General features: G+C 43.4%; 1 protein-coding gene across 4 annotated transcripts in view; it reads right to left on the bottom strand.

The window, feature by feature from the left end:
- Nucleotides 1-23,319, bottom strand: part of LOC122539853 (adhesion G protein-coupled receptor F4-like) — a 94,162-nt gene that overhangs the window by 17,218 nt on the left and 53,625 nt on the right. For all 4 annotated transcript variants that reach the window (XM_087980154.1, XM_087980159.1, XM_087980148.1 and 1 more), the window contains 3 exons: nt 22,514-22,641; nt 9,203-9,375; nt 8,374-8,541 (listed from right to left, as the gene is read on the bottom strand). In XM_087980154.1, the coding sequence (XP_087836280.1) occupies nt 8,374-8,541; nt 9,203-9,375; nt 22,514-22,641 (469 nt within the window). The remainder of the gene's footprint in view (nt 1-8,373; nt 8,542-9,202; nt 9,376-22,513; nt 22,642-23,319) is intronic.

Here is a 23,319-nt window from a genome sequence, read left to right as displayed (position 1 = left end):
CCCCTCACTGAGGACGAACGATCAGTCCTCAGAAAAGGACTCACCTTTATCCCCCTCCCCCCACGCATCAATGAATTTAATACATGCTGTGACGTCGAACACTCCTTCTGCCGCCTCCGCCTCTGAGCTTACTTTCACAATCTGGACTCCCGCCCACCTTCCGAGGACCCCTTCACTCACTCCAACACACTCCATCCACCTGGACACCCCATGCTGGCCTATTACCTGCCCTCGACCTTTTCATTTCCAACTGTTGCCGAGACATTAACCGCCTCAACCTGTTTACGCCCCCCCTCCCCCACTCCAACCTCTCACCCTCACAACGCGCAGCTCTCCACTCCCTCTGCTCCCTCTCCCTCCAATCCCGACCTCACCATCAAGCCAGCAGATAAAGGGGGTGCAGTGGTAGTCTGGTGCACTGACCTCTACACTGCTGAAGCCAGACGCCAACTCGAGGACACTTCCTTCTACCGCCCCCTCGACCATGACCTCACCCCCCCATCACCAAACCATCATCTCCCAGACCATACAGAACCTCATCACCTCTGGAGATCTCCCTCCCACAGCTTCCAACCTCATAGTCTGGGAACCCCGCACTGCCCGGTTCTACCTCCTTCCCAAGATCCACAAGCCTGACCACCCTGGCCAACCCATTGCCTCAGCATGCTCCTGCCCCACTGAACTCATCTCTACCTACCTCGACACTGTCCTATCCCTCCTAGTTCGAAACACCACCCATGCCCTCCACCTCCTCCAAGACTTCCGTTTCCCCAGTCCTCAACGCCTCATCTTCACCATGGATATCCAATCCTTCTACACCTCCATCCGCCATGACCAGGGCCTCCAAGCCCTCCATTTCTTTCTCTCCAGACGTCCCCAACAGTACCCTTCCACCGACACTCTCATTCTTTTGGCTGAACTGGTCCTCACCCTTAACAATTTCTCCTTTGAATCCTCCCACTTCCTCCAGACCAAAGGGGTAGCCATGGGCACATGTATGGGCCCCAGCTATGCCTGTTTCTTTGTTGGCTACATGGAAAAGTCCATCTTCCGTGGTTACACTGGCACCACTCCCCACCTCTTCCTCCGCTAGATTGATGACTGCATTGGCACCACCTCGTGCTCCCGCGAGGAGGTTGAGCAATTCATCAACTTCACCAACACATTCCACCCTGACCTTAAACTTATCTGGACCATCTCTGACACCTCCCTCCCCTTCCTGATCCTCTCTATCTCCATTAATGATGACTGACTTGACACCGACATTTTTCTTTACAAACCCACCGACTCCCACAGCTACCTGGATTACACCTCTTCCCACCCTACCTCCTGCAAAAATGCCATTCCGTATTCCCAATTCCTCCGCCTCCGCCGTATCTGCTCCCAGGAGGACCAGTTCCACCACAGAACACACCAGATGGCCTCGTTCTTTAGAGACCGCAATTTCCCTTCCACGTGGTTAAAGATGCCCTCCAACGCATCTCGTCCACATCCCGCACCTCCACCCTCAGACCTCACCCCTCCAACCGGAACAAGGACAGAACCCCCCTGGTGCTCACCTTCCACCCTACCAACCTTCGCATAAACCAAATCATCCGCCGACATTTCCGCCACCTCCAAACAGACCCCAACACCAGGGATATATTTCCCTCCTCACACCTTTCTGCCTTCCGCAAAGACCGCTCCCTCCGTGACTACCTGGTCAGGTCCACGCCCCCCTACAACCCACCCTCCGTACTGGCACCTTCCCCTGCCACCGCAGGAATTGCAAAGCCTGCACCCACACCTCCTCCCTCACCTCCATCCAAGGCCCTAAAGGAGTCTTCCACATCCATCAAAGTTTTACCTGCACATCCACTCATATCATTTATTGTATCCATTGCTCCTGATGCGGTCTCCTGTACATTGGGGCAACGGGACGCCTCCTAGCAGAGCGCTTTAGGGAACATCTCTGGGACACCCGCACCAATCAACCACACCTCCCTGTGGCCCAACTTTTCAACTCCCCCTCCCATTCTGCTGAGGACATGTAGGTCCTGGGCCTCCTTCACCGTTGCTCCCTCACCACCTGACGCCCGGAGGAAGAACGCCTCATCTTCCACCTCGGAACACTTCAACCCCAGGGCATCAATGTGGATTTCACCAGTTTCCTCATTTCCCCTTCCCCCACCTCACCCCAGTTCCAAACTGCCAGCTCAGCACCATCCCCATGGCCTGTCCTACTGGCCTATCTTCTTTCCCACCTATCCACTCCACCCTCCTCTCTGACCTATCACCTTCATCCCCACCCCCCCCACTCATCTATTGTACTCTATGCTACTTTCTCCCCACCCCCACCCTCCTCTCATTTATCTCTCCACCCTTTAGGCACTCTGCTTGTATTCCTGATGAAGGGCTTTTGCCCGAAACATTGATTTTCCTGCTCCCCAGATGCTGCCTGAAATGCTGTGCCTTTCCAGCACCACGCTACTCCTTCCGATAGGAAGGAGACCAGAATTGCAATCAATATTCAAAAAGTGGACTAACCAATGTCCTCTACAACTGAAACATGTCCTCCCAACTCCTATACTCAATGTGCTGACCAATACAATAAAGCATACTAAATACTTTCTTCATTATCCTATCTGCCTGTGACTCTACTTTCCAGAAACTCTGAACTTGCACTCCAAGGTCTCTTTGTTATGCAAAACTTCCTAGAACTTTACCATGAAGTGTATAAGTCTTGCTCTGATTTGCCTTTCCAAAATGCAGCACCTCACCGTTATCTTAATTAAACTCCATCTGCCACTCCTCAGCCCTTTGGCCCATCTGATCAAGATCCTGTTGTACTCTGAGATAATCTTCTTCGCTGTCCACTACACCTCCAATTTTGGTGTCATCTGCAAACTTACTAACTTTACCTCCTACGTTCACATCCAAATCATTTATATAAATGACGAAAAGTAGACGACCCACCATCGATCCTTGTGGCATTTCACTGGTCACAGATCTCCAGTCTGAAAAGCAACACTCCACCACAATCGTCTGTCTTCCATCTTCGAGCCAGTTCTATATCCAAATGGCCAGTTCTCCCTGTATTCCATGAGATCTAACCTTGCTAACCAAGTCTCCTAAGAGGAACCTGTCGAATGCCTTACTGAAGTCCATATAGACCACATCTACTGCTCTGTCCTCATCAATCCTCTTTGTTCCTTCTTCAAAAAACTCAATCAAGTTCATGAGACATGATTTACCACACACAAAGCCATGCTGACTATCCCTAATCAGTCCTTGCCTTTCCAAATACATCAAAATCCTGTCTCTTGGGATTCTCTCCAACAACTTGTCCACCACTAATATCAGGCTCACTGGTCAATAGTTCCCTGGGTCTTCCTTACCATCTTTCTTAAATAGTGACACAACGTTAGCCAATCTCCAGTCTTTCTGGACCACAACTATGACTATCAGTGATCCAAATATCTCAGCAAGATGCCCAGCAATCACTTCCCTAGCTTCCCACAGAGCCCTAGAGTCCTCCTGATCAGGTCCTGGGAATTTTTCTACTTTTATGTGTTTCACAACATTCAGCGCTTCTTCCTCTGTGATATGGACATTTTTCAAGACGTCACCATCTGTTTCCCCACATTCTGTATCTCCCAAATCCTTCTCCACAGTAAACACTGATGCAAAATACTCATTTAGTATCTCACTGCATCTCCTGTGGCTCCACACAAAGGCCACCTTGCAGATTTTCAGGGGCACTATTCTCTCACAAGTTACCCTTTTGTCCTTAATGCATTTATAAAAATCCTTTGGATTCTCCTTAACCTTATTTGCCACAGCTATCTCATGTCCTCTTTTTGCCCTCCTGATTTCCATTTTAAGTATGCTCCTACTGCCTTTTTGCTCTTCTAAGGATTCACTCGATTTCTTCTGTTCCTTTTCTTAACTAAAACCTCAATTTCTCTAGTTATCCAGCATTCCCTACACTTACTGGCCTTTCCTTTCACCCTAACCAGAATATACTTTCTCTGGACTCTCGTTACTTCATTTTTGAAGGCTTCCCATTTTTCAACTGTCTCTTTACCTGCAAACATCTACCCCACAATCAGCTTTTGAAAGTTCTTGCTTATTCCCATCAAAATTTAACCTTTCTCCAATTTAGAAATTCAACTGTTAGATCCGGTCTATCCTTCTCCATTGCTATTTTAAAACTAATATAATTATGGTCGCTGGCCCCAATGTGCTCCCCCACTGACACCTGCCCTGTCTTATTTCCCAAGAGTAGGTCAAGTTTTGCATCTTCTCTAGTAGGTACATCCACATACTGAATCAGAAAATTTTCTTGTACACACTTAAGAAATTCCTCTTCATCTAAACCCTTAACACTATGATAATCCCTGTCTATGTTTGGAAAGTTAAAATCCCCTGCCATAACCATCCTATTATTCTTACAGATAACTGAAGCCTCCTTGCAAATTTGTTTCTCAATTTCCCGCTGACTATTGGGGGTCTATAATACGATCCCAATAAGATAATCTTCCCTTTCTTATTTCTCAGTTCAACCCAAGTAACTTCCCTAGATGTATTCCCAGGAATATCCGAAGTACAGCTGTAATGCTATCCTTTATCAAAAACACCACTCCCCCTCCTCTCTTGCCCCTCTTTTTGTCCTTCCTCTAGCATTTATATCTGGAATATTAAGCTGCCAGTCTTGTCCATCCCTGAGCCACGTTTCTGTAATTGCTATGATATCCCAGTCCCATCTTCCAATCATGCCCTGAGTTCATTTGCCTTCCCGATTAGGCCTCTTGCAGTGAAGTAAATGCAGTTTAAATTATCACTCTTACCTTGTTCCTGCCTGCCCTAACGGTTTGACTTGCTCCTTTTCCCAACTGTACCAGTCTCAGATTGACCTCTTTTGGCACTATCTCCCTGGGTCCCACTCCCCCAACCTTACTAGTTTAAATCTCCCAAATTGGTCTAGCAATCCTCCCTGCCAATATATTAGGCCCCTTCCAATCCAGGTGCAATCCATTCTTTTTGTATAGGTCCCTTCTACCCCTGAAGAGATTCCACTGATCCGAAAATCTGATCTCCAAGGAATCAAAATAGTTCTCCAAAAACACAGGGAGGAGAGAAAATTCACCCTGAAAGCTGCCAGTTCCATAATCTCCATAACTGACAGTACCTCTGAAATGCTGCTTCTTCAAGCACAGGCTGATTCTCTCTTCAGTGTTCAGTGCAACTATCAACAGCAAACATGGGAGAGAAACAGCCTATGATTAGAGAAGCAGTGACAAGTTTAATGGTAACCTTAATCAAATTGGGGCCAGGCTGATAAAATGGAAGTTTCTGGTCTAGCTCTGGAGAAGCACAAATTCCTCTGTCACGGATAGAAAGAGGGAGGTTACAGGAGACCGGTAAGAAAGAGTTTGAAAAGATGGTGAACAGCTGTCAGCTGCAAAGCAGAGACATCAGTTTCATACTACTTAAAGGGATATTCAGCTAACTGAGGATGAGGAAAATGTGAAGACACTGAGGTGAGGAACATCTTATAAATGCTTGTGGAATTTCTGGTTTAAGGCTTGTAAGATTCAGACCTTCTACACTGCCGAGAATGTAATCAGTTGCTATTGAAATGAACATTGCCAATTGTTAAATCTATCAAATGCAGTGAAAAAAGAAATAACAACGAACTTGAAATCTTCTAGCTTTGTGGGTATGTAAAGGAAATGCATTTCATGTGGCCTCAACAGTCTATGGAAGACCTGCTTAGATTGATGGCTTCGTGTCTAGAGACGTGTCTGTCAGTCATTTTGGGATTAACTTTCGCTGTTAGCTTGTGTATTTTGTTATGCTAATTTAATTGCTGGGGTTTCTGTGAAATTAGTAGTGAATGTGTATCATAAATTTAAGTTTAATAGAGGGGTAATGATCCAACTCTGATTCTGGGCGCATCTAAATAATTCACATGTCAATACAAATATTGAACCAGCTAATGAGTTTGTTTGCGAGAATGAAAAAAAGGGGATACTCCAAACTAAAATGTAAACTTTGAAAATGAAAAAGTAGCTAATAAGTCTGTATCTTTCTAAATGTGAATAAATTCTATCCCTAAGAATCTTCTCCAATAAATTCTCTCCCGCTGATGTAAGGCTCACTGGCCTGTAATTTACCAGAATATCCCTGTTGCCCTTCTTAATCAAAGGAACAACACTGGCTATTCTCCAGTCCTCTGGGACACCTTCTCTGAGTAAAGAGGACACAAAAATTTTCTACAAGGCCCCAGTAATTTCCTAGCTGCCTCCCTTAGCATTCTGGGATAGATCCCATCCGGTTCTGGAGACTTGTTTACCTTAATGCTTTCCAAACCATCAACTCCTTTTTTATACTGACTTGTCCTAGAATATCAACATACCCCTCCTGAGGCTAAACAGCCACCAGGTCCTTCGCCTTTGTGAATACCGAGACAAAGTATTTGTTAAGGATCTCACCCACTTTCTCCGGCTCCACACATTAATTCTCTCCTTTCCCCATGAGTAGACCTATCTTTTCTCTAGCTACCCTCTTACTTCTTATATACATGTAAAACACTTTGGGATTTTCCTTAATTCTTTTCGCCAAAGACATTTCATGGTCCCTTTTAGCCCACCTAATTCCTTGTTTGAGATTTTCCCTGCTGTTCTTGTATTCTTTAAGGGCTCTGTCTGTTTTCAATTTCCTAAACCTTACATATACCTCCTTTTTTTTTGACTAAGCATTAAATTTCTCTTGTCACTCAAGATTCTCAAACCTTGCCATCCCTAACCTTCATTTTCAGAGGAACATGCTGTTCCTGAACTCTAATCAACTGACCTTTAGAAGGAAGCTATATGCCAGATGTGGATTTACCCTCAAATAGTTCTCCCCAGTCTACATTTCCTAGTTCCCGCCTAATATTATGGTCATCAGCCTCACCCCAATTTAATTTCATTCAAAGGCTACTCTTGTTCTTATCCATTAGTAACTTGAAACTTACAGAATTATGGCCACTGTTCCCGATATGCAGCCCCACTAGAATTTCAATCACCTGGCTGGGCTCAATCCCCAATACTAGGACTAGAATGGCCACATATTTCAAAGACCATTTGCTTCAAAATTTCTTTAGGATAATAAACCTGGGGAAAATGTTATTTCCAAATATAGTAGACATTATTCTATATGGAACTTACTATGCTTGGATCAACAACACTATTGGCCAGATCTCATCAGAAACTGAAGCATGCTATAATCCATATCTGATGCATCTTCAAATGGATTGAGGACACTGAAATTTCAATGTGCAAAAGGATGGAAACCTGTCTATTATGCTACTAGATAATTCACTAAGATGGACCAGCAGCTTTAACAATTGAAAAGGTGGCTTTAACAGGAACATGAACATGCAGAAAATGTTCAGATTATGTAATGGGCCCACAGTTTAAGAAAGAAGTTGACCATTAACCATTGGTCGGTCTTCTGAACACAAATTAAATAGCTAAGATATCACCTAGAATTCAATGGTTTAGATTGAGGCTAATGAACAACAACTGAATACGTGCCAGGGAAGTACCACTTGACAGCAGACACAATAACTTGGATACCAATATGTGGAGCAGAGAAAGCAAACACAGATTTCCTAACAGAGTTAAAGTTTACATGTCAGAAGCCAGAGTCAGTTACCAGCTACAGGAAAGAAACCCTACAAGAAATTTGGGAAGTACACAAATGGTGATGCAGAATTCATCCAAACAAGAAGATCTGGTTTGGAAGGCTAACGAGATGGGATATTAAATAATGCTATACTGTGCCAGTACTTTGAGCAGCGTAGCATCTTACTATCATCAATAACTTTCTCGTCTTCAATGAGAGATTAATGATAGCAGAGCACTTAAACTTGAAAATATTCAGAGAATTCATTGAGGTCATTTGGGCATTAGAAAGTGTCTTGTGAGGGCACAACTGTCAGTGTGCCAAAGATCTCAAACTCAATGTTAAAAATTATCAATAATTGTGTTTTATGCATGGTGAACAGCCAAAAGAAAAAGAATTATCATCTTTTCTCTTCAAGGCCATGGGAGTCCTCGGGAATACATTTCTCCAAGTTCAAAGGCAAGGTGTTCATTATTATCATAGATCATTGCTTCAGATGGAATGAGATAAATCACTTTCACAATATTACGGCAGAAACTACAGAACAATTGCTTAAGATAATCTTCCCAACACACTTATAACTAACCTTCAAATAGGTCTTAGTGTGATTCCATAAACTACACATACAACTTTCACCTTGTTAACCTTCTCTTTCACATTAAACAGATACAATTCAGAAATGTAGGCTTGTGATTGTTTCTGGTAGATGATGGTTCTTACCCTCATATCTGTTTCATTAACAGTGCTATTTACATTTGAAATTTGTCTCATAATTTCAACCACAGCTTGGACATTGCCAGGCGTGTTCACTGTGACCTCATCTGTCACACTGGACAACTGTTCAAGAAGACTGGAAAAATTGTTTTCCAAATCAGTAGTGTTTACTGCCTGGAAAATAAAATTAGAAATGATAATTAGCAAAATCATGCATATTCCTGAGGTCATGGTACAACTGACAACCATGTTCGCTGTACAGCCTCCAATCCCATCCCATTAGCAGTTGCAGAATTTCATCATAAAGGCAAAAAAGCCAAAACTTTTTAAATGCCCTATGGAAACTCAGGTGGAAAAACATTGGAAAATTCCTCTTTAGCCCATAAATGTAATCAACACATATTTCAAGGAATCACTGTGCTAATAATGCAATGTTCTATTTTCCTTTTGTTTACTACATTATCAGCCAAAGTCAAGAATATGGAGTTTGCAAGCTTGATGTTTTGGGACTATTTCTTTAGAGAAAACACAGAAGCACAGGACATTACGTGACCAGTTCTGACTTCTGCCTGACAATCTTGATTATTAAAAGCTAAAAGGGGACCTAGAATGTTTGACTGGGAAAATGGTGCAAGACATTCATACTCTGAATCTGAGATGGACACAGGCCTTGGCGCCTTTGCTGCCTGAAGAAGTGGATGAATTTCTTTCGAGACACTTACATGCCGCCGGTATCAGAGGCAAAGATGGAGGAGCCTGACATGCTGCTAAAAGGCTCCAGGAGAGCTACAATAAAATAAAGACAGCAATTACTTTAGCTTCTCATAATTCGTACCTCAAGAATATTATTGATTTCCTCTGATATACAGAAATCTAATACTTCTTCATATACTCCATTCCTTCCACATCTTCTTTTCTTGACACCTGGCATGTCTTCACATGGGATTTCTGCGATGATATTAAAATTTGTTGTGCCAAACGTTTGATCCGTACATGGTATTTCATCAGCTGTTTAAAGAAAACACTCATACAGTTTTTCAAAATCTACAAAATGTAGTCCCTGAGGTAAAAACAATGACTGCAGATGCTGGAAACCAGATTCTGGATTAGTGGTGCTGGAAGAGCACAGCAGTTCAGGCAGCATCCAAGGAGCAGTAAAATCGTCGTTTCGGGCAAAAACCCTTCATCAGGAATAAAGGCAGTGAGCCTGAAGCCTGGGCAAGCTTATCTCTCCACGCTTCAGGCTCACTGCCTTTATTCCTGATGAAGGGCTTTTGCCGAAAACATCGATTTCGCTGCTCCTTGGATGCTGCCTGAACTGCTGTGCTCTTCCAGCACCACTAATCCAGAAAATGTAGTCCCTACTGCTCCTTTAAATTTATAATTTGTTTCAAACTAACTTAGTCTGTATGTACTTGATTACTGACTTCTGAGTAACTTAACATGCTTCCATTCAAGCACATATCTTCAGAGTCTCTTGCAGAGTAACAGTAGCTTTGTTACTTTTGCACCAGAACATCTAAGTTCAAGCCTCACCTTCCACAGAGTAAAAAAGTGCATCTTTATTGTTTTGAGTGTTTAGAAGTATAACATGCTATTTAACAATTTGTTATAATGATACAAATGCCAATTAGTTTGAATGGAATAGAACATGTTGACTTTCTAAAATATATAATGAATGAAAGGGAAAGAGACAATTGAAGCAAGGCTGTAAAGTCCAGTACATGAAGTCAGCTATCCAAATAACTGAAGCAGCCAAGAACCATTTTTATGCCTGGGACTCATTTAAGTATAATTGGCAAGCTGTCTATAAATCTGTAGTAGATGCATCAAACTATGAATGATTAGATACTGGTTTTTCAACATGATATGTATTTTTCTGATGCCATGTGTTAGTGAACATAGGAATTGGTGGATGGAATAGATGAATACATGGCTGAAAAGGAGCAAGGGCTTTAGATTCCTGGATTGCTGGGGCTGTTTCTTGGGAAGATCAGACTTGTACAAGTGTGACACATTGCACCTGAACTGGAACAGAGCCAACATTTTGCCACGGTGGCAGGGAGTTGCTTTTGTGGTCGGGAAGTATTGAAGAAAAACTCTTGAGACACAGACATTGAGAACTGATTAGCTTATTACACGATATACCATCGGGAATTCATCGTCCTGACTGTGGCTCGGTGCTATTCCGAAATACATCAGAACACTATAGGATTATATAGGGAAACAGATAGGAGCTAATCATTAATTACAAGGCTTCGGCATGCTTACAAGATGGTACTGAATTAGAGGTCAGCCGTTTGGGTCAAAACTAAATACTATTACACATTCCACAAGTGGACCAAAGTGAATGTTATCACCATGTGTTGTACTTACACAGATCTGTTAACACTAAGCAGAGATGTCCTTAATTAGCTGAGCAACCATGAAATGGCAATAATTCGTAGGGGAACAGGACTAATGAACAAGTCCATGTCCGCTTGACTGACTATGCTGTGTGCAGTAGCCATCCATCAAAGTGGGAAAAACACTAACTTGACAGGCTAGAGGCCTTGGAAGGATAAGGCCTACTTTTAGCATTACCTCATAGTAAGGGGTGCACAGCTAACAAAACTCTTGCTTTACAAAATGGTTTCTCAAACAGAATAGGGAAATAGCTTCCTCGACAATCCCTCCTTTTTCATTTCACAATCAGCGAAGCAGGTCCGAGACTTCAGAAAAAAGGGGAAATGTAGCCAGAGCCATGGCAGTTGTCTGGAGGGGGAGGCTCCCTATCGGATAGGTAATCCTCGGAATCCGAGTTATCAGCCTTGATAGGTTTTGGACTTGAAGGCTTAGTGTTATTGCGGTGTTTATTGGGAGGGGGAGTTTGACCAACTGGGCTGACGGTGGGGCCGAAGGCAGCAGCAGTGAACTGCAGCATTAACAACACTGTTTGAGAAAAATGATTAGGAGCGTGACTATCACCAAGGCAATAACAAGGACCATAAGACTCTGACCAATGGCGCTTCCCAAAGACCCGAACCACCTGCCCATCCAGGACCAAAGATCCCAATGGGAGATGGTATTATGGAGCCTAGTGGCCGCCTTTTGGATGTGGTCAGCAAGATTGGTAATATTCTTACTCGCATCAGGGATTTAGGTGTTACAGGCAGAGCCAATGAGGGCACATATGCCCCCTTTTTTGGCCAATAGATAATCCAGAGTCATCCTGTTCTGGAGGGCAACTGTGCAGATGGCGACCACCTCTGTATTAAGCTCATTAAAAGCTAAGGCTGTGTTATTCGCCACTTTCTCTAGGAGTGACGCCAGGTGTCTGACTTCGATGGTCAGCTGGGTGGTCCCGTAAAAGGGGCTGGATACAGCTAGGAACTCCTCAAATGCAGTTAAAGCTCTCTTGGCGTGAGCCCTGGGCTGCTCAAATGGGGATGAGTGGAAGTGATAGATGAAAGGAACAACGTATCCTACATAGCAGCTACCAATCCAGGAGATTGGCAGCCAAGGGTAGGCCTTATGGCTGAAAATAAAGTTGATGCCATTATATGTGTCCAGCCAGTCCGTCTGCGTGCCAGTCCAGAAAGTTCTAAAAGTGGTGTTGCCTGCAGTCTTGTTGAGAGTGTTAAGGTCAAGTATACCTTCCCTCACTGTGGACCGAATTGCATTTGAGGTAAGGAGCAGCGAATAGGTGCATCTGCTGAACCCAGCATTCCATCCACTGGGAGAGTTGCTCCCAAAGCAAATAGTTCCCACATGCATGCCCATGCCCATGGTGTTAGTAAGGCTGGGGGTGTATGCGAGAGGTTGTACCAGGGTTGGAATCAGCCCTTGTCGTTGTCCAAGTCATAACCCACTGATTTCCAGAGTTAGCAACTGTTATCTGTTTGAGTGAAGCCCAATCGCTCAAACCTACTAGGAAGTTGCAACATGGCCACCGAGGGGACTATGTGATGATAAAATCATTTGAAAAGTGTTCTCTTTCTTCTAGGTGGAAAGGCCCATACCTCCTCCTCTTGATGACCCGGATGGCCATCACGGTCAAAGGCGTACCTGAGTGAACACATGCAACCCATTGCAAGAAAGTGCCATTGCCAGAACAACCTGAACAGGAGCACCAGCGTTTCCACCAGCTGCACCATGTGGGCAATGACTGTCTGTCTCTTCTCTGTGTCCCTCATGGCCCTGCACACTTTGATAGGGCATGAGTGGGACAAAGGGTACAGGGCACTGAACTCTGTTGTTCACGAATTACATACTAATACCTTCCTGCACGATTTACACTTCTGCAAAAGATATTAACCGCTCCCACTGCTGGGTGAGTACTTATATTCCCATCCATTCTGAAGGGGGAACCCCCCTCGACACATTCCATTCAATGAATCCAACACTGCCGAGTGGTCAGGCATCATGTTCACTCTTGAGACCCAACTTTTGAGTGAGCTACATCAGTGTCCAGATCTTCCCATGAGAATACCAATACTGGACACAAGACTTCTCTAAGTGAGAGAGATAGTTTACTTCAGAGGATGACATTTAATATAGGAATTGAGGGAATGGGCCTGAATGGATAAGAGGCATGGTTGGTGGGAGGTCAGTGGGAAATTAGGAAGCAAATATGTAAGGAGAGCTCAGATACCTCGAAGAAAAATAGGGTTATAAAGGGAGAGGTTCTTAACTTTCCAAACATAAACTGGGACAGTCATAGTGTTAAGGGCTTCAATGGAGAGGAATTTGTTAAATGTGTTCAAGAAAATTTTCTTATTCAATATGTGGATGTACCTACTAGAGAAGAGCAATAGTAGTTCTATTGTTGGGAAATAAGACAAGGCAAGTGACTGAGGTGTCAGAGGGGAGCACTTTAGGGCAAGTGATCATAATTCTATTAGTTTTAAAATAGTGATGGAAAAGGATAGAACTGATCAAAAGTTAATGTTCTAAATTGGAGTAAGTCCAATTTTGACAGTATTAGAACATAGAACATAGAACATAGAAGAATACAGCGCAGTACAGGCCCTTCGGCCCTCGATGTTGCGCCGATCCAAGCCCACCTAACCTACACTAGCCCACTATCCTCCATATGCCTATCCAATGCCCGCTTAAATGCCCATAATGAGGGAGAGTCCACCACTGCTACTGGCAGGGCATTCCATGAACTCACGACTCGCTGAGTAAAGAACCTACCCCTAACATCTGTCCGATACCTACCCCCCCTTAATTTAAAGCTATGCCCCCTTGTAATAGCTGACTCCATACGAGGAAAAAGATTCTCACTGTCGACCCTATCTAAACCCCTAATCATCTTATACACCTCTATCAAGTCACCCCTAAACCTTCTTTTCTCCAATGAAAACAACCCCAAGTGCCTCAGCCTTTCCTCATACGATCTTTCTACCATACCAGGCAACATCCTGGTAAACCTCCTCTGCACCTGTTCCAGTGCCTCCACATCCTTCCTATAGTATGGCGACCAAAACTGCACACAATACCCCAGATGTGGCCGCACCAGAGTCTTATACAACTGCAACATGACCTCAGTACTCCGGAACTCAATTCCTCTACCAATAAAAGCCAGTACGCCATATGCCTTCTTCACTGCACTATTTACCTGGGTGGCAACTTTCAAAGATCTGTGTACATGGACACCAAGATCCCTCTGCTCATCCACACTACCAAGTATCCGACCATTAGCCCAGTACCCCATCTTTTTATTACTCTTACCAAAGTGAATCACCTCACACTTAGCTACATTGAACTCCATTTGCCACCTTTCTGCCCAGTTCTGCAGCTTATCTATATCCCGCTGTAACCTGCCACATCCTTCCTCACTGTCTACAACTCCTCCGACTTTCGTATCATCCGCAAACTTGCTCACCCAACTTTCTAACCCCTCCTCCAGGTCATTTATAAAAATGACAAACAGCAATGGTCCCAAAACAGATCCTTGCGGAACACCGCTAGTGACGGCACTCCAAGATGAACCATTGCCATCAACTACTACCCTCTGTCTTCTTCCAGCCAGCCAACTCCTAATCCAAACCTCCAACTCACCCTCAATGCCATACCTCCGTATTTTTTGCAGTAGTCTACCATGGGGAACCTTATCAAACGCCTTACTAAAATCCATATACACCACATCTACCGCTTTCCCCTCGTCCACCTCCTTAGTCACCTTCTCAAAGAATTCAATAAGGTTTGTGAGGCACGACCTGCCCTTCACAAAACCATGCTGACTATCCTTGATCACATTATTCCTATCCAGATGTTCATAAATCCTATCCCTTACAATTCTCTCTAAGATTTTGCCCACAACAGAAGTGAGACTCACCGGCCTATAGTTACTAGGGTTATCCCTACTCCCCTTCTTGAACAAGGGAACCACATTTGCTAGCCTCCAATCTTCTGGCACTACTCCTGTAGACAACGAGGACATAAAAATCAAGGCCAATGGCTCTGCAATATCCTCCCTTGCTTCACAGAGAATCCTAGGATAAATGCCATCAGGCCCAGGGGACTTATCTATTTTCACCCTTTCCAGAATTTCCAACACCTCTTCTCTACATACCTCAAAGCCATCCATTCTACTTAATTGTGACTCAGTACTCACATTGACAACAATGTCCTGTTCCTGATTGAATACTGACGAAAAGTATTCATTCAGTGTCTCCCCAATCTCTTCAGCCTCCACACGCAACTTCCCACTACTATCCTTGACTGGACCTATTCCTACCCTCGTCATTCTTTTATTCCTGACATACCTATAGAAAGCTTTAGGGTTTTCCCTAATCCTACCAACTAAGGACCTTTCATGTCCCCTCTTTGCTGCTCTTAGCTCTCTCTTCAGGTCATTCCTGGCTACCTTATAACTCTCAATCCCCCCAATTGAACCTTCACGCCTCATCTTTACATAGGCCGCCCTCTTCCATTTAACAAGGGATTCCAATTCCTTATTAAACCACGGCTCCCTCACACGACCCTTTCCTCCCTGCCTGACGGGCACATACTTATCAAGGACACTCAATAGTTGCTCCTTGAACAAGCTCCACATATCAATTACACCCTTGCCTTGAAGCTTACTTTTCCAGGCCACACATCCTAAGTCATGCCTCACAGCATCATAATTTCCCTGCCCCCATCTATAACTCTTGCCCTGTAGTACACACTTATCCCTCTCCATCACTAGAGTAAAGGTCACCGAATTGTGGTCACTGTCCCCAAAGTGCTCACCTACCTCTAATTCTAACACCTGGCCTGGTTCATTACCCAGAACCAAATCCAGTATGGCCTCACCTCTTGTTGGCCTATCTACATATTGTGTCAGGAAACCCTCCTGCACACATTGGACAAACACTGACCCATCTAACGAACTTGAGCTATAGCTTTCCCAATTAATATCAGGAAAGTTAAAGTCCCCCATAACAACCACCCTATTACTTTCACTCTTCTCTTGAATCATCCTCGCAATCCTTTCTTCTACGTTTCTAGGACTATTAGGAGGCCTGTAAAAAACTCCTAACAGGGTGACCTCACCTTTCCTATTCCTAACCTCAGCCCAAACTACCTCAGATGGCGAGTCTTCATCCATCGTCCTTTCCACAGCTGTAATACTATCTTTGACAAGCAATGCCACACCTGCCCCTCTTTTACCCCCACCTCTGACCCTACTAAAACATTTAAACCCTGGAACCTGCAACAGCCCATCCTGTCCCTCTTCTACCCATGTCTCCGTAATAGCCACAACATCGAAGTCCCAGGTACCAACCCACGCTGCAAGTTCACCTACCTTATTTCGTATCCTTCTTGCATTGAAGTATACACACTTCAAACCACTTTCCTGTTTACAGGCACCCTCCTTTGAAATTGATGCCATGTTCCTAACCTCCCTACACTCCAGGTCCTGCACTCTAAAGCTACAGTCTGGGTTCCCATGCCCCTGCAGAGTTAGTTTAAACCCCCCCCAAGAGCACTAGCAAACCTCCCACCAAGGATACTGGTGCCCCTCAGGTTCAGGTGTAGACCATCCTGTTTATAGAGGTCCCACCTTCCCCAGAAAGAACCCCAGTTATCCAAATACCGGAATCCCTCCCTCCTGCACCATCCCTGCAGCCACGCATTTAACTGTTCTCTCTCCCTATTCCTCGACTCTCTATCACGTGGCACGGGTAACAAACCAGAGACAACAACTCTGTTCGTTCTAACTCTGAGCTTCCAACCTAGCTCCCTGAAAGCCTGCCTAACATCCTCAGCGCTCCTCCTACCTATGTCATTGGTGCCAATGTGGACCACGACTTCGGGCTGCTCCCCCTCCCCCTTAAGGACCCGGAAAACACGATCAGAGACATCACGTACCCTTGCACCTGGGAGGCAACATACCAAACGTGAGTCTCTCTCGTTCCCACAAAACCTCCTATCTGTGCCCCGAACTATCGAGTCCCCAATTAGTATTGCTCTGCTCTTCTCCACCCTTCCCTTCTGAGTAACGGGGACAGGCTCCGTGCCAGAGGCCTGATCCCCGTTACTTGCCCCTGGTAAGTCGTCCCCCCCACAAGTATCCAAAACGGTATACTTGTTCTTGAGGGGAACGGCCGCAGGGGGTCCCTGCACTGGCTGCTTCCTCCCAGTCCCCCTCACTGTCACCCATCTATCTGCCATCTTTGGAGTTACTACTTCCCTAAAGCTCCGATCTATGACCCCCTCTGCCTCCCGAATGATCCTAAGTTCATCCAACTCCAGCTCCAGTTCCCTAACACGGTCTTGGAGGAGCTGGAGATGGGTGCACTTCCTGCAAGTGTTTTCAGCAGGGATGTCCATGGCATCCCTCACTTCAAACATGTTGCAAGAGGAGGCAGGAATATTCAAAAGTTGATTTGTGGAGGCTGTTTGCAGATAAAGTGATGGTTGGGAAGTGGGAGGCATTTAAGAATGAGATAATGGGAGTTCATAGACAGTATGTTCCTGTTAGTGTGAAGGGCAAGGCTGGTAGGTGTGGGGACTCGAGATATTGAGGCTCTAGTCAAGAAAAAGGAGGCATACATCATGTATAAACAGCTGGGACTGAATGAATCCCTGGAAGAGTATAAGGCAGTAGGAGTATACGTAAGAGGGAAGTCAGGAGTGATAAAAGGGGACATTAGAAAGCTTTAGCAAATAGAGTTAAGGAGAATCTAAAGTGATTCTATAAATACATTAAGGACAAAAGAGTAACTAGGGAGAGAATAGGGCCCCTTTAAGATCATCATGGTCATCTATGTGTGGAACCACAGGAGATGAATGAGATATTAAGGAATATTTTGCATCAGGATTTACTGTGGAGAAGGATGTGGAAGTAGGGAATTTGGGGAGATAAATCGTGATGTCTTGAAAAGAGTTCACAATACAAATGGACGTGCTGGAGGTCTTAAAATGCATAAAAGTAAATAAATCCCTGAGACCTGATCACGTCTATTCCAGAAATTTGTGGGAAGCTAGGAAAGAGATTGCTAGGCCCTTTGCTGAGATATTTGTATCATTGATATCTATGGGTGAGGTGTGCCAGAAGACTGGAGGTTAACTAATGTGGTGCCATTATTTAAGAGAGGCTGTAAGGAAAACCAGGAAACTGTAGACTAGTGAGCCTTAAGTCAGTGGGGATGTTGGAGATGATTCTGAGGGATAGTATTTATATATATTTGGAAAGGCAAGGACTGATTAGGGATAGTCAGCATGGCTTTGTGAGTAGGAAATTGTATCTCACTAATTTGATTAGGGTTAGGGTTAACTTGATTGAGCTAGGTGAAGAGGTGACAAAGAAGAATAATGGGGGCAGAGTGGCAGGCATTGTTTATCAGCAAAGCTTTCAGCAAGATTCTGCAGGGCAGATTGTTTAGTAAGGTTAAGTCACATAGGATTCGGGGGAGGCGGAAGGAGTGGCTTGTCAAACTGAATACAAAATTGGCTTGAATGTGAGAGAGAGAGGGTGGTGATGGAGGGTTCTTTTATGGACGAGAGGCTTGCGATCAGTGATGTGCCACAAGGATCAGTGCTGGGTCCAGTGCTTTTTGTTATTTATATAAATGATTTAGGTGTGAATAAAAGAGGTATGGTTAGCAAGTTTGCAGATGACACCAAAATCAGTGGACAGTGAAGAAGATTACCTCAGAATACAATGAGACCTTGTTGAGATGGACCGGTGGGCTGAGGAGTTGCAGATGGAGTTTAACTTAGATTGATGTGAGGTATTGCATTTTGGTAAGGCAAACCCAGGGTAGGTCATATATAGTTAATGTTAGGAGCCTGGGGAGTGTTGCTGAACAAAGAGACCAAAGGGTGCAGGTGCATATTTCCATGAAAGCTGAGTCACAGGTAGACAGGATAGTGAAGAAGACATTTGGCACACTTGCGTTCGCTGGTCAAACAATGAGTATAGGAGTTGGGATGTCATGTTGCTGCTGTACAGAAAATTAGTGAAGCCACTTTTGGAATATTGCATACAATTCTGGTTGCCCTTCTACAAGAATGAACTTGTTAAACTTGAGAGGGTGCAGAGAAGATTTACAAGAATGTTGATGGGACTGATGGGTTTATGCTGGGGCGGGGGGTGGGGGGGGAGTGAATAGGCTGGGGTTCCTTTCCCAGAAGCATCAGAGGCTGAGGGGTGAACTTATATGGGTTTATAAAAATATGAGGGGCATGGATAGAGTCATAGCCAAGGTGTTTTTCCTAGGATGTGGGAGTCAAAACTAGAAGCGATAGGTTTAAGGTGAGAAGGGAAAAATGTAAAAAGAACGTGAGCAGAATCTTTTTCTTGAAGAGGGTGATGCCTGTGTGGAATGAGCAGACAGAAAAAGTGGGAAAGGCGGGTATAATTACAACATAGATTCAGCTTCCGAATAGATATACAAATTGGAAGGATTTAGTGGGATATGGGCCAAATGCTGAAAATGAAACTAGGTCAGATTGGGATGTCTGGTCAGTGTGAATAACTTGAACCAAGGGGTCTGTTTCTGTGCTGTACTACTCTAAAACTCTACAAAAAAAGGCACTCATCTCTACCTTAAAAGCAAGATGTTTGATGTTTCACCCATATCATCTAGTGTCCCCAAAAGAAGAAACATCCTTCAGATACTCACTCTGTCTCATCTCTCAAGATAGGACAATAGGATCAGGAATAGGTGGAGCCATTTTGCCTGTCAAACCTGCCCCACTGTTTAATACAGTCACGGCTGAGGAACATTTCAATGTCTTTTACCCAACTATTCCATAAATCTTTATACCATTGATAACCAAAAACATATCAACTACTACTTCAGATAAACTCAAGACTCCGATTTCGCAGGCCTTTGAGATAGACAATTCCAAAGATTCGCAATCATCTGAGTAAAAGCTTTCTCCTCATCTCTCTCCTAAATAGCAGCCCTTTTGGTTTAAAATTGTGCCCCTAACTCTAAACTCCCCATCTTAAGAAAACATCGTATCTGCATCTACCTTGGATACTAATTTAAATATTTTGTAAGTTTCAATGAGATTGACTCTGTGCAATAGAGGCTCAGTTTGCCCAATCACTTTACAGGACAGTCAACTATTCTGGATATATCTGTCAAACCATCATTTTACTTCCTCAATTACAATAATACCTTTCTTGAGATAAGAATACCAAACACATGCACAGTACTCCAGCTGCGATCTAGCCAAACTCCTACACAACTGAAGCAAGACTTCACCATTCCTGTGTTCACATTAACATGTGATAAAGACTACCATTCTACTATTCCCATAACCTTCCTGTTAGTTTAGTACACAGTAAGTAGAAAGTACACAGTAGCTTTCAGTGACTTATTGACAAGAAAACATAGGTCCCCTTGACATCAACACTTTCCAAAGCTCTCTCGATTTAAGAAACACTCTACACGTATGTTCTTCTGGCCAAAATGTACAATCTCATTTTATTCCACTTCAATTCTAAGCCTGCCTGGATCACATTTTACATTTTCATCATGACACGCATCACTACTTAGTTTTGAGTCATTTGTAAATATTACATTTGGTCCCAAAGCATGGTATATATTGTGAACAGCGAGGGCCTAAATACTGATCCTTCTGATACCCATAAGTCACAATTTGATAATGCAAAACCTTACTATTCATTGAAACATAAAAATCGCTTCTCTTTTAAACTGCAGTAGATAGGCCTAGCCTGATTAACCTTTTGTTGTACCTTTCAGGAATGGTACTTGTTCAAAAACAGTCTAATACTTTAGTCAAGCATGATTTATTTTTACTCAGCCAACTTGCTTCTGTCTGGTCACATTCTGATTTTGTAAATATTCGGCTTTCATCTCTTTTGCACTTCTCTATGACAGATATTCATTTATATGGCCTATAATTTCCTCCTTTCTGTCTTAAATTAAAGGTACTACTTTTGTTATTTGCCAAGTCTCTGGGATCCTGAAGAATCTTGGTATCTCAGGAATTCTACTGAAAGATTCTAACCATTACTTGTACTATCTGCAATCTTACGTCTTTAAGCAATGTAAGATCCGGTCTTGGGGATTTGTCAGCTATTAGCTTGAACAATTTTATTAGCACCTTTTCCCTGCTGATGGCGATTATTTTAAATCCACCCTTCCTTCACCTCCTGATGTTCAATTACCTTTGGAAGGTTCCTAAGCCTTCTACAATGGAAACCAATACTAAATATCTGTTGCAAAGCCTCAACCATTTCTTTATTTTCTATGATCAATTCCCCAAATTCAGTCCCTAGAGTTTGCTGCTATGTGCCTTTTAGGTGGGACGTATAGCTCCAATTGTATATAAGCAACAGAGAGAGTACATTAGTTGAGGAGATAGATGAGATGGCAAGCAAGTTGGGCTGCTTTTCCTTCAATACTGTTCAGCTTCTGGTGTTTTGTTGAAACTGTGGTCACAGAGATAAGTAGGCAGTATTCCATCATACTGGATGTAGATTTGCTCACTGAGCTGGAAACTTCACTTTCAGATGTTTCATCACCATACTAGGTAACATCTTCAGTGAGCCTCTGGATGAAGCACTGGTGGTGTAGCCCACTTTCTATTTATATGTTTGGGTTTCCTTGGGTCGGTGATGTCATTTCCTTAGGTGATGTCATTTCCTGTTCTTTTTATCGTGGGGTGGTAAACACTATGAAAGCACTATGGCATTCCAACTAGAACTCTATCAACAAACACATTGACTTGGATCTCAGTTACCAAACTGAGCTACAAATCTTCTCAAAACTTGCTAATTCCATCATACTCCTGACATGTGCCTTGTCGATGGTGGTCAGAATTCAGATAGTCAGGAAATGTGTTACGCACCACAGAATTCCTAGCCTCTGACTTGCACTTGCAGCTGTTGTATTTACACAGCTGCTCCAGTTCAGTTTCTCAGAATGGTTCAATTTCTAGTAACTGTCAGGATGTTGATAGTGGAGGTTTCACTGAATATAATGCCACTGCATGTCTAGAAATGATCTTCCTGTGCTTGGAGGAGTCATTACCTTGGACTCATGTGATGCAAATGTGATTTGCCACTTATCAGCCAGGTCTGGATGTTGTCCAGCTTTTGCTGCAAATTAACATGTACTGCTACAGAACCTGAGGCATCACAAATAAGCGGAATGTTATGTGACAGGGTCCTCACCTCTTATGTTATCACGGAAAAGAGGCATTTGATGAAGCAGTTGAAGGTAATTGGGCCTAAAACACTACCCTGAGGAACATGTACAGTGATGTTTCGAGACTGAAATGTTTGACCCCCAACAATCACAACCACCATGGTGATATGATTTTAAACAGAAGAGAAATGTTCCCTTGATTCCAATATTATTCAGACTCCTTGGTCATATTTGATCAAATGCTACCTTGATGTCAATGGCAGTCTCTCCAACCTTGGTACTAGAGTCCAGATTTTCATCCATGTTTGGACTAAGGCACCAATAAGGTCAAGAGCTGATTGGCCCTGGTAGAATCCAAGTGTGGCATCATTGTGTAAGTCACTAAGCAAGTGACTCTTGTCAAAGACCCCTTCTATCACTTCGCTTTAACATCCACTAACGCAAATATAAACATTCTGTTTCCACAAGAAATAAGTAATCTATTTCTATAAATTATAATTTCAAGCCCTTTTTCACAAAATATTGCATGAAAGACTACTTACAAGGTAAAGACTCAATTTTATAATCTGCAGGAAGCCTGTTTTGCAATTGTTCGCTACTGGCGGCGAATTCCTCAGAAGTTAAAGATGCATTGGTGATTACTTCAAACAGTATAATTACACTCCCATTTCTAAATTAATAAAGTGAAAAAAAGAGAATTATCGCAGACATTTTTTAAATAATGTAATTTAACCTAAACAAACAAAAGGGAAATTCTATCTTTATCTTACATAGTTTGAAGAAAGGTTAAAATAAACACTGCATTCTCTTCAACAAAGGTTCCAAATTTGAAATTGGAGATTCACCAGTCTGACAGACTCACCAATCTTCCACCAAAGTGGCAGCAGTTCTTTGGAGTAACTTCAGTAGTTCCCTTGCCATATCGAGAATCCCTTGATGAAAACGTAATATATTTGTCCATACCCATGAGAATGTTCTGAGATTTGATGCAAGTTGCAGAATTTTTTATCCCAGCCTGTTCATTCCTGCTATCCAGGAGAGCAGGTAGGAAGGCCAAATTAAAACAAGAACAAAGTTTGGCTTTTACTGGAATTGTTGCCGAATTATCTTGGAAAACATCATTGACTTTTTTTCTCTTTGGGTTTGTGGAAACCATGGGCTACCTGTACTGGGATTGATTCCCAACAATCTATTGCCACCGATACAGCTCACCACCATGACTGAGATAGAGATTCAATACTCTGCTGCCAGTTTAAGGCAGTGGTCCACCCACATTATGATAAAGCTCAGCCTGAGGAGAGTACTAGGTAGATCCACCGAAAGCAGAACTCTTGAGCAGTACTTGTCG

The sequence above is a fragment of the Chiloscyllium plagiosum genome, unplaced genomic scaffold, assembly GCF_037043375.1.
Source record: "Chiloscyllium plagiosum isolate Xiang-an unplaced genomic scaffold, Cpla_swu_hap1 HiC_scaffold_3, whole genome shotgun sequence".
Classification (NCBI taxonomy): Eukaryota; Metazoa; Chordata; class Chondrichthyes; order Orectolobiformes; family Hemiscylliidae; genus Chiloscyllium; species Chiloscyllium plagiosum.
Note: the sequence above shows the minus strand (reverse complement) of the source record. Positions and strands in the feature narration are given on the sequence as shown.